At 35.5% G+C, this 20,327-nt stretch overlaps 1 protein-coding gene across 4 annotated transcripts in view; it reads right to left on the bottom strand.

Annotated features, from left to right (window-relative positions):
* Window positions 1-20,327, bottom strand: part of RIMS1 (regulating synaptic membrane exocytosis 1) — a gene marked incomplete at both ends in the record, with an annotated part of 309,016 nt that overhangs the window by 176,345 nt on the left and 112,344 nt on the right. For all 4 annotated transcript variants that reach the window (XM_084285036.1, XM_084285038.1, XM_084285037.1 and 1 more), the window contains one exon: window positions 19,729-19,942. In XM_084285036.1, the coding sequence (XP_084141162.1) occupies window positions 19,729-19,942 (214 nt within the window). The remainder of the gene's footprint in view (window positions 1-19,728; window positions 19,943-20,327) is intronic.

The following is a 20,327-nucleotide window of genomic DNA, read 5'->3' on the forward strand; positions in this document are numbered from 1 at the left end:
TGGAAACTGGCTGCTGAGTTTTGCTTAGAGCTAACACATCCCCAGTTCCAGAAGAAGCCTAGAATGAAGCTGTCAGAGCCTTACAACCTGTCTGTGAATACAGGCCTCCAACACACAGGAGATTTAGTGAGGGAGAAGGTGGCAACAAGGTATGCTTCCACCTGCACCAGGGACAGCTGGTGGCCTCGCCACTCTCCTGAGACCGAGAGCAAATAAAGACGTGTAATTCTCCCTGACTGATCTGTTACAGATACGTTTTCATATCACATACAGTTACAATAATAAAGACAATCCAGATAAGCCTGGAAACGTAAGCTTAGATAAATGAAATTATGGCAGACATCTACCAGCTCAGTCCTTCATGCTTTAACTTTTTTTGTAAGCAAGCACATTTAGTGAGTAAATTCGTATTATATGACTGTGCCTTATTTTCATATTATTCATATTCAGTCTTCAGAATTAAAAAAAAAAAAAAAAAAAACAAAAAACACACCAAGGTCGAAATATAACTACATAGAAATTTGGGGATGTTAAGCATCATACGGTACCTACTTCTAAGCAAGTATCTTGCAACAGTTAGAACTGCCCAGTAAGGGTTTTGACACAGCACAAAGTAGGCTTATGCCCTACACAATAAACACATTTACAATCTATCCTATCTATAATTATCCTATCTAATCTATATTAGGTTTCTATCTTTCTTCACACAATTAAAAATACTTGAGCTGTATTTTTATGTTATGTTTGTAAATGCACGGAATGCTTATGTTACAGAAGGCATATTTTTCCCCACTTTTCTATCACTAAACTTCTCGTATGTTCATAACAGCTATTTTAAAACAAACAAGCACATTTTTGTGCAACATTCACAGATCAGCAACCTGACCTCCACTTATCAGGCTATCCTGGCAAACCACAACATACCATATGAGCTGGTTCAACATGTTATTTGCAGTTGCAGCCTTACCACGAGAATGACAAAGTTTCGGGTTCTTGGATTTTATTTCTATTTAGTTAGTTATTTTTACATTTCGTCTTTGTTGATCCTACCTTCTGGGATGTCCACGGTCCTTTCTCTTAATTCTCCCACCTCTCGCTCCAGGTGCAGAGTCTGAGGCTAAGTTGGTTAAGTCTGTGCTATCTGTGCTATCAAGCTCGAGCACAAAGGAATCTCAGTAAATCTGGGATGGAAGATTTGAGGAAGGGGAAGAGAGAATATCAGTGTTCTACAGCAAATTTGAGTGGATATCTAAGATTTTTAAAAAAAAAAAAAAGGTGGGGGGGAGAACAATATGTTTTTGGTAAGGAAAACTGTAGATTTTTAGGATAGTAAAGACTACAGGGTGACTGAGAAAGGGATACACAACTTTGAGTTTGAATATGGAAGATTAAGAAGACAAAAAGGAAAACAGGGCAGGAAAATGCAGTAGGAGTTTCGTGCCAGCATGAAAATATCGTACATTTTTGAACTGATCTAAATAATGCTCTGTTGACAGCCAATGCACAGACCATCACTGGTATCAATTTCAGAAGGTTACTGTCCTGAATTTACAATACTACTGGCAGATCACATGGGGAAAGAGGAGAGTTCCAATAAGGTAAGATGATGTAAAGCAGTGCAGAACATTACAGTTGGGAAATTCAAACAGTAATGATATTTCATTATCTGATGTAGCTACTGTTACAAAAACAGGTTTGAAAACTGAGATCAGAACTTTGCTAGATGATTAGACAATCATTCTGATCTTCTGCACTTACCTGCATATTCACAGATATCTAATGAGGCTTTGTATTTCCTAAACAAATAAAAGACATATAGCGTAGTGATGACTTAAGGGTACGGAGGGAGAAGCAACAGTTAATGACAACCTGTCCCCTTAGCATTAGAAACAGAGGTATGCATATTGCATGCTGGTACAAATACAGGGACAATGAGTTCTCGGTTCACATTTATGCATCAGTGAAAACTTTTTGTGCTCACATAAGCAGTCTAGACATAATTGTACGTTCAACAGAGTCAAAAAGTCTTTTTAGCCAGGTAACTAATTTGTTTGTCCCAGGTTTCCATGTGTACAAGAGCTTGCAGGAATTTATTGGCTGGCTAGATCCCCCTTAAGTGCTAGCTCCCAAGACACTCACACCTTTTATAGGGGGAAAGAGAACCATTTGGGTAGCCAGAGAAAGAAATTCCTCTTTCCATGCTTGGTAGAAGGTAGCCTTCCCATAGCAACAGCTTCCAGAGCTGGTGGGGTCCATCTACCATTTCCTAAACTTGGATTTCCTGAATACAGATGCTGGCTGTATTTCATGTTCAGTACTCAGACATATTTGAAGCAGGTGAATACTAAACACAGCCACAAGATTTGTAGGAAGTAAAAATATTTCCAGTCATGATACATCTGGAAAAAATTGTCAGATACATCAGCCTGTTGCTGGATCCAAAAGGCCTGACCATATTTTGAACTGAAATGATCGTTTTGACCAACTCATCCAATAATATGTGTGTGCACAGTACCATTTTCTCAGTTTTCATTTGACCCATGCATAGTCTCATGTATCCATCTTTCAATATTTCTTAAAATTCAGATTATGTAATATAGACAACAGAGTCCCAGCTAAAAGTATCAACTTTGTCTATTTAAATCCAAAATAGACACAACATACAAATAATTTTCATCCTCATCTATAGGCACAGCTTTTATGTAGTTTCTTCTAGAAGATTTTATTCCAGTAATTATTTGTTGTTTCTAAAATGTGACTTTAATCATTCATTTGCATTTCTCTACTTTATAATTAATTTTAACTCTACACTGAAACACTTCATCAGGTCAGTAGAGAATATAGTAATAAGGTTAGCACTGTTTTATTCTGGTTGTCTCGATAAGTTTTACATGATTATACTGAAAGAAGCAGTTAATCCTAGCTTAAATACGACTGGTTTACTGGAGGTCAGACTCTTCTAGCCCTGTAGTCTTTAATAATTTTCTCTTAACCACTTCAGCTCTTTATTCTCTCTAGCCAAAAGAACACAGTGTAAGAAGGGAAGACGTGTGGGATGATATGATTTAGAAGAAAGATAATCCAAGAGGACAGGGACAAATAGGTGGAAAGGTTCAAACGGGGGTGAAGAGAAAAATTACAGAGGCAACCACAAACATAAAAATTTTCAGAGAGTGAAGAAAGAGAGAAAGTAGGACAGATGAGTAATTAAGAAAAAAAAAAACTGCACTGGAGAAGCAACAAAATGGGGTTGACTTGTCACATATCAAAGGTTATTTCACTTGGAACAAAGATAATGCATGGACATATAAAAACTTACTTCAGAGGAAACAGAGGAAAGGAATTTCCACAGTTCTATACTAGGATTTTGTTTGATCTTAAAAAGTTAACTCTTCATTATTTTCAGATATATAGTTTTTGGTTTTAAAGGGCAGAAATAAGGAGGATATTTGTGGATTTAGGGTTATCTTTCCCTGTTAAGAGAAATGCCTTTTGGCAAGCTTTATATCTGTTCAGGAAAAATCAGTTTAAGACACTAACAAACCTGTACACATGCATGTGCACTATAACAAACCACCTAACAAATGAGCTTTCAGTGCACAGCTGAAAACAGTGGCAGATTGAATGTGAGAAAATAAAGCTCTAAATGGAATAAAGCATCTCCTCTAGCTTTTGTAATAATCACATGGCATTACCATATTTTATTTGTAAATCCTCCAGGGCTGGGTTTATTTTTCTTTTTTTTTTTTTTTCCTTGCCTATTTAAAGGAAATAAAAAATGATATGTAAGGTTCAAATACTATCAGAAACTTTTTGGGTTTTTAATCCCTAAAAACACTATTGTAAGACATTGCTAGCCTTATAAGCATTTACTGAATTCAGAAAGTAACACAGCTAAAAGATATAAGGCTCTCATGGAATGTCAAACTCTGAATAAGTCAGACTACAGTACTAAGTTGTTTTTTTTGTTGTTGTTTGTTTTTGTTTTTGTTTTTTTTTGTATGATTATTATGTCTGTCAAAGTAAATCAAAACAGAAATGACTTTTTATTTCAGTTCCTAATTCTGCATATATTTACTTATCCTCCATAGGAAATATAATTTTAGGGATTTAATCATTTTGCTTGAAAGAGTTGCTGAGACTATGCCCTGCCACCTGGTCTGTAAGAAGTTTTCTTTTTTGAAACATTTGCTATACTTAGTCACCCCAAAGTGTTTACATGCTAGAAGTTGTTGTATACTACATTAATATTGAATGCTGCTCTCTTTGCTTGTTTGAAGCACAGGAATCATCATAAGTTCATTGCACTTGTTTAATGTAATACTGTGTGACATTTAAACTGGAAAGGGAATTACTGGGCAGGTAAGGTTAGCTATTCAGCGAGCTCTTAGACAAAGAAGGACAGAAGATTAGAAGAATACTGCTCAGTAAGATAAACAGCAATTACATATATGTTGGGCAAGTTATATATAGAAAAATAAAACTAAGAAAGAAGCAAGAAGGAAAAGGTGATCTCTCAACTCCTTAACATTATAGTATATACATTTATAACACAGATATAGCTATAAAGTATAGTTCTTAGTCACCTACAAATAGCTCAAAAATAAGATATTAAAATGCATATTGCTATCAAACACACTGAAGGAGTAAGGAAGTGAAAGGGTAGACAGCAAAGGATGTGATATGAGTTTTGAGAAAACAACCAGGACAGCCAGCTTACAAGTAATATCCTGTTATACATCAGGAAGTTGTTCTTGACATCATTTAGGATACCCTCCCCTCCCCCACCAAAGAATATCTTTTAAAAACAATTGCTAAGGCAGGTAAACCCCCCAAGCCAATCCTTCTAGGACTAAAATAGAAAGACAATCATTTTATGTTGGTTGTAATTTATCACTTAACTAGTTTGCATTCACTTGGTAGCTACAAAGAGGCTTTTGTATCATTCTAATTTATTCGATAAGGTATATAACGTAATAGTGGGGTGCTAAGTGCAATATAAGCACATAATATACAATAATATATTACCTTATAATTGAAAGAAAGTCTGTAGCAATAGTGACTCTATACTTATGATAAGATAGTTTATAACTCTGCAGGTAATAAGAAAGTAAGTTGAGAAAAAAAATTAAAAACAAAAGCAAGTTAATAGGGTTGTGGACAAACTGTGCCTGTATGAAGGATCATCTCCACTGAGAAAAAGAAAAAAAAAGAAAAAAAAAAACTTTCAAAGTACTTTTCCAGAAATCTACATGTATTACATTGCAAACTAGCTATTACTTTGTGCATCCAATAAAAGCATTAAATCCAGCAAATTCACTGAACAGATCAGTAACTATAGATATTTATGGTTAAAGAAAAGACAGTATTTAAGCAGCATGTGGTCAGCTGATCCCCTGACAGTCAAAGTGACAAAAAGAAGTGGCTAAGAGAGAAAATGGTGCAAGCACTAAAAGGGACACAGGACAGTCTCTGTCTGGTTCCATTAGCACTACTAGAGATGCTTGCAGCTGTACGGGGTCAAGAAGGCCACACTGGTTGGCACCACTGGGAAAAAGAAACCTATGAAACTTATAACACCACATGGCAGTGAGGAATGAGGAAAGGGTGGGAGAAACAACTCTGCAACACCAAGGTCAGAGGAGATGGAGGGAGAGGAGCTGCCAGAGCTCATATTCCCCTATAGTCTGTGGAGAATGCTGGGGCAGAGCAGGTTCTCCTGACAGGAATTGTGGCCCATATAAAGTCCATGATGCTTTCTGAAGGGCTGCAGTTTCTGTTAAGTGGTAGATGGGTAAGAATCTTACCTATAGTAGGATTCAACTGCCTAAACACTGGCATTTAGTTCTATGCCCTAACACTTCCAAAATAGGAGCATGGAGCTACCAGATGTGACACCAGAATTACCCAAGATCCACCCTGATTTGGGGTACCTGCTGGAATAAAGCTCTTCAGTACCTAATATGACACTAGATGCCAGTTTTGGCAAGCAGAGACCCCAGCTGATACAGTTAAGACAGCCATAGCAAGCTTCAGAACAGGTTCAGTTTCAGCAGATTAATGACAGTGCAAACACAGATCATTTAACACAAGGGTTTGTATCTAGGACTGTTTTGATGCAGTCCAACAGGTAAATGTTGGACTGATCTCTCTCGGACACCTCACCAGCCTCTTCTTCAATAGTCTAGAAGTGACACAGAAGGGTACCCCTTTGATGTGAACTACGGGCTCTGCTGAGCACTCACTGGTTGATTATAAAACCGTAGACTAAGGTCTATGCAGCAAAGGGTTATAACCTGCTATAGAGGATATTCATAGATACGCAGGAATAAAGTTATATGTATGCTGGAATTGTAGTGACAAAAAAAAAAAAAATATATATATATATATATATATATATACACATGTATATACATATATATACATGCATATAGGAAAATCAGGGGGATGATACCTTCCTCCATCTCACTCTACTCTGTGTTCTTGCTTTTCCTGCTGCATTGCTCATACATGGGCAAGAAGCTGTCTCTGCGGTCTCTTTAATCCACCCACAAAGTTTGTCAGATCAGTCCTTATGAAGTAGGCTAGGAAAGCAGACCTCTCTACAGCTATAAAGGCTGATCCAAATTATCCTAAGGGGTAATGCTGTCAGGCTGTAAAAGGTCTTTGGACCTTTTTGGTGCATGGACCTTCAACCACCTCTCTCCATAGTCTTTGTCCAGAAAAAAAAAGTTACAGAAGAGAAAAAAGAGCCTTGCTAATGCATGCATATGTAAGTAAAAGAACACGTGAGTGTTGATCTCTTACCACATGTTGCAGAGATGCAAGCTGTACTACCATTAATAATATCCCAGGAATATACAAAAATCTTCTCTAGTCATGGCAACACAATCATCATGTGTGCACCATCAAACATTTATAAAGACTGCCAGAAACATCTGCTCATCTCTACAATGATGAATATGTACTTATTAATAATACTTTTTTTTTTTTCTTTACCCACAAAATATCTCCAGTCATTTTCACTGAACTGAATACAAAGATCTTGCTATGGAAGACTGATTTTTATAGGCAAGTTAATTGTATATGTAATAATTCATTGAGAAAATAACATTTAATTCTGAAGTTCCCTGTGAACCTGTCACAGATAAATTAGTTACTGCAAGTTTTACTTAGTATGCTGAAATTGCCCAGTATTTTAACTTCAGCCTAAATAGCTGAACTTGTAGCTCTTTGAAAATCTCAATCTGGGTTTTAAAATTACTAGGTTTTATCTCCTCCTTAAAGCAATGCAGATTATGTTTTATGCAGATTTTCACTTCATGTCTTACCAGTCATTAAACAAACACCAACAGATATTTCATTCCATTCTACATCACAGTTTTGGGGAGGGGTTGAATTCGTCTCCATAGGGCGAATGAGGTGCAACTGGGTCAACATGTTAATGGACCCAAAAACTCTGCATAATATTGCAGAAACTTTCTCTATAGATGGGATTGCTTTACATACACTATTCTCAGGTATATCTATGACAAAGTATAGGTATATCTATGACATACTATCATAAAGCCTCTCTGAGTACTGAAGATACACAGATGGAGATATCCATCTGTTGAGTAAAATCACAAAATGCTCCAGAATCCAAAAGGTATAAAAGATATAAAAACATAGATGGCAGTATCTTTTATCTAGGACATAGCATTGCTAAAAATGCACTGAATTTTAATCCTGGATGAGGATTAAGGTTATTTATAATAAAAAAAGAATGAGCGAGCAGGAGAGCACAGATTACATTTAGTCTTCATAATTACTTTGTTCTCTGGATTTTTTTTTCTTCTGTTTCTCAATTTCTCATAATGCTTAACAGGTCATAAATCCTGTCACATCTTTCTTTGCAGCAAGATCTCTTTTTAACTAAAATATCTCTGTGCTTCTGGGTTGACAAAATAAACCCAGAATTCAATTTGCTAATTTTACTTCTATTTAAAATCTCGGCATCATTTTTTAACTACTAAAACTAATAATTGTAGCTCAGTGTACAGAACTATGGACATTCAAAATTAATTTTAAAAGTCATATTTAGTCCAAAAACATACATATCAGGTTAAAATCCCTTCAAATGAAAGGATGTTAACATGTAGAAGGGCCATAAGAATTCAAGCTGTAAGATACAAATTTATTTTGGAGAAAGCTCAGGAGAGACCTTATCGCTCTCCATAACTACCCAAAAGAAAGTTGTGCAGAGCTGGGGGTTGGCCTCTTCTCGCAGAAAACCAGTGATAGAACTAGAGGGAATGGCCTCAAGTTGCACCAGGGGAGGTTCAGGTTGGAAATGAGGAGACATTTCTTCTCAGAAAGATCAGTCAGGCATTGGGACAGGTTGCCCAGGGAGGTGGTGGAGTCACCATCCCTGGGGATGTTCAAGGAAAGGTTGGACGTGGTGCTTAGGGACATGGTTCAGTGGGTAACATTGGTGGTGGGGGGATGGTTGGACCATCTGGATGCGTGGTTGGATGCACTTGGAGATCTTTTCCAACCTTAATGATTCTATGAAATTCCAAGAAGAACGTAAACTGATCAAGAAAGGAATCTGTTGGTGGGTAAGGAGCATACCCTGGGCTGTCATAACACTCTGCCTTTAAATGAGAGAATGGAAGCACACTGGTTCTGTAAAGACCACAAAGCACACAGACAGACAGAGGCTGAACAAGGGGATTCAGTTCCGTTGGCAAAACCAAAAGTCTTTTACAGAAGTATGGGGCATGACCAGAAGAAATCTTCCGCCAGTTCTTAATAAAAGGATGTTAAAAACTTGTTCTTTGACAGGAGTATTTACAGATTCTACAGCTTGGCTTAATTTTAACTAAGGTACGGGCTAAATTATTTCTCAGTAATAAAGAACAAATACATATAGAAAACAGACCACTCCTGCAAAAACTGAAGGTACTTTGCTAGGATAAGAAACACTTCCATCTGGCCCTGCCACAGGACTGGTGGTTCTGATGGAGCACTGGGTCTGGACATCTGCAGCCAGCTCTGTAAGCATTTGATATCCTTCAAGTATCCCCCTGATTAACGTACCCCTTCAAGCCTCCTGAGTCTAAAGGAAAGCTCAATATTTCCCTGGACTGGAAGTCTTAAGCATATCGGTGTTTAAAACAAAACAAAACAACAACAACAAAAAAACTCTAGTCTCTGGATAAGCTTTCATTAGAATATCAACATGACGAGCAACCAAGGTTCATGCCTTCTGAGTGAATCAGATTAAAATTTAGAAGGTTTGAAATGTTTACCTGCCTAACATGTGTTTGCAGAGTAATTCCTTTCCTTCGGCCACGTTCTACATGCAGCAACTTCCAGTGGCTTCCATAAAACCACTTCTGCACAGGGCCCCACCAGTCTTTTCCTGTCCCTAGAGCACATTCCAATCATGCTGTGACCTCCCCCAGGTGTGCTGCCAGCTCCAGCCCATGTTTCCTGACAGCCCCCGCCTGGGTACACTCAGTCTCCACATCAATTTACACTGCCAGACTTTTTTTTTTTTTTCCCATCCCATCTGAAGCTGCGGATGAGAGAATACCAAAACAACTCCCCTGGGCTTGCCAATAGATGGCACATTGCATGCATGGCCCACACACGTTTATAAATGTGTGTGTGAATTTTGGGTACGTTTATGTGAAACACTCAAGAAATGGCTCAAAATTGTGAATATTAAGGATTCTGACTGCCAGATGTCTCCTTGATCAATAGGCTACCACAGACACGAGCAAAGGCTGGGTTAGTATATTAGCAATCTGACAAAGCAGAACGATACACATTATTTGTTTTTCTCAACAGTAATAAAAGCACTTTTTAAATTTCTTTTTTTAAAGCATTGCACAACATGAATTAATTTCCAATGACTAGGCTTACTAGATGAATACTCAGGAAAAAGGGGGAAAGTGGGTTATATCGTACTCACCCCATCCTCACTCAGGCTTCCGCATTGTCCTTTCAGATCACTAATACCTATCTGGCAAAGTGGACTTATTAAATACGTTCAAACCAGACTTCAAAGAAGCTGAATTTGAACGAATTAAAGTTACGTATACCATTCACAATCTCTGGATTAGCCACCTCCTTATTACTAGCTCCTGGTTTTTATACTGTAAATGATTTCTCAACAAAGATTCTGTCTGAAAAAGGGTTACATACAGCTCAACTGAGACACCTACGTGTTATGTGAAAACATATTATAATGCTTTCAATTGTAAAGCTAATATTATGAATATACTTTCTCCATATTTTTTAATCACAGTGCATGTCCTCTTTAGTTCTGTATTTCATAACAGAGAGAAAATTATGTTGTATTTATTAGATACAGTGCATCATGTTTTAGAAACCTCTGATAGCTACCATTTCTGTACTGCTGACAACCAACATGTTATTCTATGACAGAAATGAAGATAAGAAAAATATGGTAAATACACTATACCTTACACAGGACAACTCGGCTTAGTCTGAAATGCAGCAGAGCAAAATAAATTCTGAAGTAATAATGACACATATTTGATATGGCAGTGAAAAAAAAAAGTGACGATTTTGTACTATAACAGAAAACCTTATTAATTATAATAAGATTGCATTTGCCTTGTCATCAAAAGAAAATAATATATTTAAAGAAACTCATACAATGAATTAAAGGACTTGGAAAAATAGTACACTGAGGAAAATTCAGACAATTAGCTTGGTGTAACATGGAGAAAGGAAGCAATAACAAGTTTCAAGTAAGTATGGTGACCTCTTAATTGAAACTGCAGTTTGTTTTCCACTGTTTTTGCATGGATTTAAGGTTGATTTTTACTTTCTGTTGACATGGAAGCATGTTGTAGTGAGTGAAGAACTAAAGGAGTTAGAACAGATCCCTGGGGTGACAGTACTTTGGAAATGATGAAATATAGAGACAGATATTCTCATAAAGCAGAAGTCGGTCAGTACACTCAGCAGCTAAGCTAAGTACGGTGCCCAACTCCAGTAGCACAGATCCCCAGTAGGTCAACTGGGCTGAAAGAAAACCAAGTAGTCTGGCCACATACCCAAACAATTCCCAAATAATTATTCCTCAGTTCAAAATACAGACACCCTTCCTGTCAGCAGCTAACCAGCCTTAATTCTAAATACAGCAAGAAGAGTCAAACATGAAATATCGACTTTATAAGCCTTAAAATTTATTTTAAGTGCAAGCTGTGGTATTCACTGAAAGTATTAATGAGTCAGCAATAATAATTTCTTTTTAAAAGGTTCCTGTTATGGGAACTCATTAAAGAAGAAATGCTCTACTTAAATCTAGGATTTTAATTGTATGTGTCCATATTATAACTACCTGCAAAATTTTGATGGCAAAATCACAAGCAAAAGGGTGATCAAATACTGCTAATCTATTTCCAATTTGTCACAATTAATAAGTAGCTGTATGTAGAAAAAAAAATGATTTCATCCATATGAACACATCGTTTGATCAATTTTTGAAATTTTGAAAATGATACTTTTGTACTGATTTTATGAAATTATATACAGATTTTGGAAAAAAATAATAAGAATAGTGTGTGATTCAAACCATTTTGTTTCCTTTTATGTTACATGAGATATGCCTATATTATCCCATCAAACTGATCATTTTCAAAACTGCATTGCACTGAAAGATAAGGATCAGAGCTTATTATAAAGTTATAGCATTTAGTATAGTGTTCATTATTTTAAGGCATAGAATACATCAAACAATTCATCAAATACATCAAAGAAGGCCCTTGTCATGACTTCTTCACATTGTATTTCACTGTCAATATTTCCAAGTTTCTTTATCCTCTCTCTTAATGCATAACACACATGAAATCTCAACTCAGATGTCAACTGTTAGAATTTACTTCCCCTTCTTTTCAGTATATATCTGCTGTTGAAACCAACTGACTAGAAATATTTGCATTTAAATAACACCCTTATCCCACTTCTATATTTACATGGTTCATTTCCATTTTTGACACAACATGAATAAATAGATTTCACTTTCTGAAACGAGAATTATTTCTCAAATCCCTAATATTACCTTTCTCTAAAATGTTTTATTTTCTTGGATCAAGAGATATAAGACTGCAGTAAACAGCGTTTACCACTCAGCAATGTAACAAAGGGATAAAAGGGATAAGATCTGCTGACACACAGAAATCAAGAAGCTATTTTTTAATTTTATTAATCCTTAAGAATACATAAGAAAAAAATGATGTATTAACCCTTTACTACTATGAAATAACACACACCTCGGAAAGTATAAATAGCATTAGCCTGGGGGAAAAAAAAATGTTCTCTTGTTCAATTTAAAATATAGTGTAAAATGTAGACATTGAAAAAAAAAAAAAAAGTCAAGCTAATTGGGCAAATAAGTAATGATAATTTAATTGATTTAATTATCTTGAATTATACAGATTTCAAATGTCAATAAGGCGTTTCATAAGAGAAACCAGTTTACCAGAGTATATACTAGGTGTATTTATATAAATTAACGTACAATATATATAAGAATATACAGAAATCTATACAATATATGCTTGTATATTGTACACATGCCACATATACATATCCAATACATGAGATTATGCAAGAGGAGGTGGATTAAAACTTTTTTGAAAAGCCTTATTGACCTTTGAGGTCTTATGTATATTTATATATATATATTTAACACAAGCTTTTGCTATGGGAGGAATTATTACACTCAAAGGTATTGCTGACATTTTCTTAACTAAAAAATAAAATAGAAAAGTCATTCCCTATATTCTTTATCTTGAATCAGTTAATGTGAAACAAAGGTACTTAAATTACAAGATACAAAATAAGATAACATGCAGTAATAAAACTGCAGGGAATTATAAAGGTTTTTCTTTGGTTGGTTTTGGTGTGTTTTTTGTTGTTTCTTTTGTATACAAGAATTAAGCAATCATTTTTGCTAGCCAGACACTGAAAAATACTTACTAAAGTTGAACATGGTTGTTTTAGCAAACATGGTGAAGAACAAGCTAATATTAAGGGTTTTTTTATTTGTTTGTTTTTTTGTTTTTAATTAACATTTTGTTTGACAGTGAACTAACTTCCCAGAAGGGGAAGGAAAGGAAAGAAAGGACCTCTGCATTTCACTTCAGGTAGAATTTCTCGGCTTCCTACAGGACTTTTTTTTTTTCCCCTCATTGTTTCATCTGCTGGAAGCCACGGTTTCAGGGAGTGATTACTGAAAGTGGTACTTCTTCCCTGATGCATAACCAATCCCGAATCTTTTAGAAAACAAATTATGCAGGATGCTATAGAGACAGAATTTATTCACTATCACTTTCCAATTTGCCATGTAATTTTATCTCCTCCTGATGTAACTTTTTTTGGTGCTACATCTGTATTAGTCAGAGCTTACATAAATTATCCTTTTAATGGACAATTTGACATAAGAGTTCTGTGAAAGAAAATGTAAAAACATTCCTAACAATTTGGACATTTTGTTCTGACAATATTAACAACTTGTGTTAAAACCATCAGTACACATCTGAATTGCACAGCACACGCATTCAAGTTGTTAAGGCTTAAATTAGCACGCCATTATGTAAGCATCTTTTAAACCTACTTCAAAGGAACTAAATGATAAACACCTTGTGAAAACACCTGACACATTATGGAAGTGTTTCCAAGTTGTCTGTCTTTCAGAGTATAAATCACTGACATTATACTAAAATGAAAATAATTCCAGTGAAACCCAGATCAGAAATGTGAATCTCTAGTATTTCACAGCACTGATAATCAACATTACTTTCTGTAATCTCATACTACTAAATTCAGGTAAATCAGTTCTCATACATCTCTAACTGTAATGTATTTTACATCCTGATTTCCTGCCAGTCACCCTTTACGTATGGAAACAGAAAAATAAGCAAGCAAACTGCTCTATTCTGCACAACTAGCATTTCTGGAAAACAAGCGAAAATGGTAACTTTTGTTTCATTTGCTCCCAATTCTTTTCACTATAACTTAGATCAAAAATCACAGTCTCAATGAAGGCTGTAGAATGGTAGATTGCTAGGGATAAATAAATAGCTTAAACTGAAATATCAATCCTCCACCTAATTCTGTTGATGTCCTGCAAATTTCATTTCATTCCCATAGCACCTCACAAAATTCTCCAATTTCAGTTTGAAGAAACTGTATTTGCTCATTCAGGCTACTTTTATAACCTACATTTTCTTCCTTCTCTATATGGAGGAAGAAACATCAGGTGCTCACAAAAGAAACGTGTCTTTGTACATTTCATAAGCAAATATTCGATCAAAAAGCTTTTACAGGAGTGCTGCAAGCAAGGAAGTCCTATTTGCAGGTGGCCTTTGCTATAGAATGTTCTGGTACAACTGCAGTAAAGAAAAGAACAAGCAGTGGGAGCCAGGACCTTGGGAGGACTCAGCCAGAACAACAAAGGAATGCTAGCCAGGCATTTTGCCTGCTTCTCCACTGCCCTACTCACTCTGGTAGTTCACATCTGAGGGAAGAGCGAATGACACTGAAAGAGAATGGAAGTGAAAATGAAGAAATGGAGGTGAATTAACAAACACAACCACTATTTTGGCAATTAAAATGCTGGTGTATGGAGAAGAAACAGAAGGATCCAGAGCCAAAGTGCTGACACTCTCTAAGGAACAGACAATATCTAGGTAGTGATCCACCAAATTAAAAAAAAAAAAGTTCAGTCCGGCCAGATTTTCACTGAACACCTTCGTAACTTCTTTCAAAAATGCTTATTCATGTAAAATCCTTTTACTAAAATTCTGCTTTCTTAAAAGCATACAGAAAGGTTCAGTGCTTACAACGAAACAGACTGTCATAGCATACCATCATTTCTGAATACTAAGGTAATACAAAGGAAAACACTTTTATTTTTTCTGTACACTGTATAACCACCAACAGTTTTAAGTAACCCAGACACCACCACTACTAACATTAACATATTCTCACTGCATGACTGTATCTAAGCCTCCCTAAAATTAGGAACTAGCTTATAGTCCTCCTGTCTGACAGCAGGCTCAGGTGATAAGTATATAGAGCTAACCAATACTCAAAGGACATGGAAGAACTTTAGATACATACTTAGTAATGCATTTCAACGTATTAAAATAAGAATCATTAAAAGGTATATGCCTCATTAGCCACTGGGATGTACTATTTATTGCCAATTAATTTTCTAAGTGCACTAGAGTCACCAAATTCCCATAAGCCTAGCCCTGCTACAAGGGATTAATGTTTTGGGATGTTCTCTATTATTTTAAACAGGGGGAGAACATATTAAGTTCTGCTATATATTTTTGAAACAGTCCTTAAAATATATTTGGTATTTACTTGAAAAGGTAAAGAACTGCTTTGAAGGCTTCCTATGAGGTATTTCGCCTACAGCCTATTTTAAAAACACCTTAGCCAGAAGTGATAGCTGCAAAGCACCTCTTAGGGACCCTACAATCAAGAGCAGCCACATCACATAAACTTTTTCTTAAGCTTACCAAATTCAACCTTTACAATTTTACTGGTTTATTTTTTTATTTTCAATAAGATTTTTCCAAATCTTTACTCTAGTGACTCAAAAAATCTCTTTCCAAGACAAAAGCATTTATAGCCAAGTTACATCACTGTCCTCCAGCTTAAAGGTTGTGCTTATTGTATAAATATTGTATTTCAAGGTATTAACTAAAATGTGTCCTTTTGTCCCTCTAAACTCTCTAGACTTCTCTCACATGATGAACTCTTTATTCGAACATCCTTTGTATGACTTTCTTTGTGCTTGTTACAGTTTGAATTTATCAAAGACGGTTAACACATGGTACACAACATCTAAGTGAGGTCTCATTAGAACTACCAATCATGGTTTAAATACCCAACACTAACAGAAATACCTTGAGTCTTATACCATACTTGACTTTTCACTTTGACAAGTCGCATCTCAACATCCTTTCCAAGTGATGAACACCTAACTTGTAGGAACTGAGTGCACATGCTTTAATATCACATGGAGAGAACAAGACTCATCGAAGCACATTGAAAAACTCTTTACTAACATTAAATTCACAAGATTAAAAAAAATTGTTCCTATATGTAGTCTAGTCAGAAATGTTGAGCCACTGAAAATAATTAAGAAATGTTATTTTTCTGTTGTTGCTTTGTATAAATTACACATATTATCCTGCTTACAAAAGGCATTATTATTACGGATGTTGTTATATTTTTTAATTAACACATATCATATGGTCCATTAGCTCTCAAAGTCAGACACTGATAAAGCAACTATACTTTATAAAAAAGTTCTCCATGTTCCTTACTCAATCAGCCCTAATTATTAACATAACTGACTAACATGACTTTTCAGCCATTAAAGGGATATGGCTCAGCTTCATCACATGGTAAAAATGTAATTTTCTTGGCATATGGAAGCTTGGAGTTCAACACAAACAAACAAGGCAAGCGCAAACACCAAGGGTGTCTTTTACTGAATTTAGGACAATCCAGATAAGTTGGGTATGTCTTCAGCACATATTTCTTCAGAATGTTTTAGGGCAGTGAAGTCTATTTTCTGGATCTCAAATGACACGATTCAAAAACAAACACCTAAACTCATCAAAGATGCAATCTTTAAAACACATGCGTGCTGGCATAGTTCTGACTATTTAGCAACGTTTTTGTTCAAAACAGAAGCATGGAGGATGTCTCAAGCATAGAAGCAGCTCAAGTAAAGTTCAGTTTGATTGCTCTTCAAAATCTAGGTGCCTGTACTGTACCTACATGGCACTTTCAGCATTTAAGAGCTTTGCTGTTTCTGGTCCTGAAGACATCTTTGTTGCAAGTGCATTAATCTTTCAGTGCAACCCAGTTGCAATGATACACTACTTTAGTAACAAATCAAAATCAAGATGAAGCATTTCACACTATCTTAATCTAATCCTTATATTAATAGAATGGAAAAAATCTGGAAGTCCTGAATTATTTCAGCACTTTGTTCAGAGAACCACACATTAAACAGTAGAACAAAGCTGTATCAAGTTACATTTTATAGTCATTAAAAAACCAACCATGTTCTCAGAACACAAATGCCTATAAAAAAAAACTACAATATGAGGAGGTGATAGAAGTCATTCTCTATAGATGTTATGCAGTAGTAATTGCAGGTTATAGCTATGCTATGATGTGAGCTGTGGCACACAGCCACTTCATAATGCAAATGTAGCACTATCACCTGCAATTCAAAACCGATGTTGGACTGTAATCTCTTCACACTCATTTCAGCTGAAGTACCTGGGAAGCAGGCTAATTCCCACTACTAAATTTCAAAGTTAAAGTTTGGAATACTTTCTGCAGACCTGTCTGGGAGGAGGTGTTAGTGGACACGCACTGTCCTGCTCAAGTACCGCCACCCTTTCCTCTGTGCACACGATGCAGATATGAACAGGGAACTACACTCACCTATTTTGGTATAAGCCAGTATTTGATCCCAAAGCAGCATTACTGTTTTGTGAAATGGTAACTACACAGTCACAAAAGATTCACTCCATGTGTTCACTCCCATGTACAGTTTCAAGAGATTATCCTTTGCCTATGCAAACTACTTCAAATATAAAAATCAAATGGCTGATTTTACACAAATTCCCTGGATTTTTGCTGCAGCCAGAAGCAAAACACAGCAAAACATATCAAACAATATAAAATTTTAATAAACAGTTTAATTATTAGTTTAGATTTCCTGGAGCTGATGGAAGGAACTTGCATGCAAAGAGTCAAATTGTTAACCAAAGACATTTTTATGAAATAAAACTTTATTATATTTAATTACCTCCTCTACTTTTTGGCCTATTAATAATCCTCAATTTTTAATTAATTTCTTACATTGTCCTAATGTAAGAAAACAGACTTGGGTTTCCTTGCTGGGCTATCTTTGATGGGTTTGTTCAACCAAAGGATGGGAGGGACCTGGTTGTTAGGTTTTCTGCTCTTCCCCCCCTCCCCTCTGGATCATTTTACAATTTCAGTTCAGTTTTTTTTTTACATTAATATGTTTCCCAGTTAACTAACAACATTATAATAATAAATGATAAAAAGCATGGATTCTAACCACTTTGTCCTCCTTTGGGAAAGCATCCAAGGAAGCAGAAAACAAAAAAAGAGAAAAGAAAAAAGAAGAGAAAAAGAATAAAATAGGCAAGTATTAATAGACAGATTTCAAAGAAATACAATTCTAATAACTCTTTACAAAGAGCTAAAAACAAAATTTCAGGGAAAAAAAAAAAAAGCTTCAAATCAAAAGATCACACTACTTCATGTGTAGAAAATGTTTTCCCACCCTAACCCACAGAACAATGAACAACATAACAAAGGAAAGACAAGTTAAAATTGAATGGAAACTTTCATGGTTTCCATTTCTGTGACTTGAAACAGTAGATGAAAAACAATTAATGTATATTCAGTTTCTTTCTGAGTAAATAATAAGCTGTATCATATGTACTCTAATTAATAGTATAACCTAACATATCAAAGTAAACTATATTTTCACAGACTTGCTCTAGTGATACCACCTGCAGGTGATACAATATAATGCATCCATTTATCTTAAAATATGAATGTACCACAATTTTTGCCCAACACATCCACATATTTTTTAAAGAATTTAATTTATTGTACTCACAGGTACATCAGAGCTATAAAGAACTTCTAAAATAATAATGAAATGGGCTTATTTTTATGGGCTTTTTCTTTGTTTACATCAAATTTCAAAACCCCTTATTCAGTTGAGTTATAGAGCAACGGAAGTAAAACCTTTTCTCTTGTGAACATGTTTATCTGCTATAGAACTGATGACCACTTTTAACTGAATTTACATTGATGCAAAGAGGTGAATTTCTTCCAGAAAAGATTGGCAACTTAAAGCCATATGAGAAAGTGATGTCATCTCATGCTAGTCAACAAAACCATGTCATACATTGTAAGACACTAGATGATCCACTAAAAATAATCATTGGACAGTAGTCTTCAAAATATTGATCCTACCAGTCATGTACAGGTGAGTGGCCAGTTCCTCATCAGGGACTGACCAAACAGAGGGAATTTTGGGCTACCTCTCAATTTTGTGGGCAGCTACTGCATCTAACAGAGGAGGATTTATCTCACCTCCCTGAAAGTAGTATACTTAATCCAGTTTAATCTATAGTGTTTCTTTTAAAATAAATTTAAAATAAAATGACATAACACTCTATTTGTGGTGTTTTTTTTTGTGAAAGGGCTTTTTACCCTAACCAAAAATTAATTGATTTTAAAGAAGCAAAGTCTATAAGTGTATACAAAAATCTCTATAAAGAAATCTAAAATGAAATGAGTTCAATAAAAATTTCTCAATGTAGAGTTTGACCTCAGCAAAAGGGTGTTTTTTTTTCTTTCACTCTCTCCAAAACAACTGCTTCCTTTGAGCCACCACTTAACAGAACTATACACGATGTATTCTTTCACTTTATTTAACTCTGTGAACCTTAAGTATCTCCAAAATACATTATTCTACTTTATACACACCTCATAATGAAGTGATGAGTGAAATTCTTAAGTAAAATGAAGCACGAAATGCCAAACTTAAGGTGAACAATCTGCAGTGTAACAATGTCAAGGAGGCTTTTTCTTAAGAGTACACATCAGAAGACTTACATTGTTTGATCGCAGGGAGACACGACCTCCACATCGAGCACAAAACTTGGTCCGGCAATAAGAGCATAAATGGCCACAACCATCTGCAAACTTTGTTTTATGACAGATTCCACATGTTGGAGCATCATCCTTGTGCTCTCCCTGGTAACGGCGGGCTTCTTCCCCTATCTTTCTTACTTGCTCTTTATAGCTTTCAAATTGTTGATGCAACCTCCTGCATAGATGAGAAAAAAGTTTATATAGCAATAATAGGAGGAAATAATACTACTGTGCATTTCTTTCTTTCAATTTAAACTAAACCTAATATTCTCAGCATGTTCACAATAATAGTGCACTTCATTTAAAATACACACCACATTTGGAAGACTGTACAGAAGAATCTAGAGGGAAAAAATAACAGACGTATGTATTCCTGTTAGGTTTACTTCAAAGCTAGTGAGGAAATAATTTCACTTGACCAGAAATTGATCCAAATATACAAAGACAGCAAAAAATTCATAGCTTTAAATAGGAGTATCTACCATGTACAAAATAAAAACTGAAAGATAATTGCCTGAGCAACTTTGCATTGTCTTTTAGTCAACATTATCCAGCAGGTG

This window comes from Netta rufina (assembly GCF_964035555.1).
Source record: "Netta rufina genome assembly, chromosome: 3".
In the NCBI taxonomy this organism is placed as follows: Eukaryota; Metazoa; Chordata; class Aves; order Anseriformes; family Anatidae; genus Netta; species Netta rufina.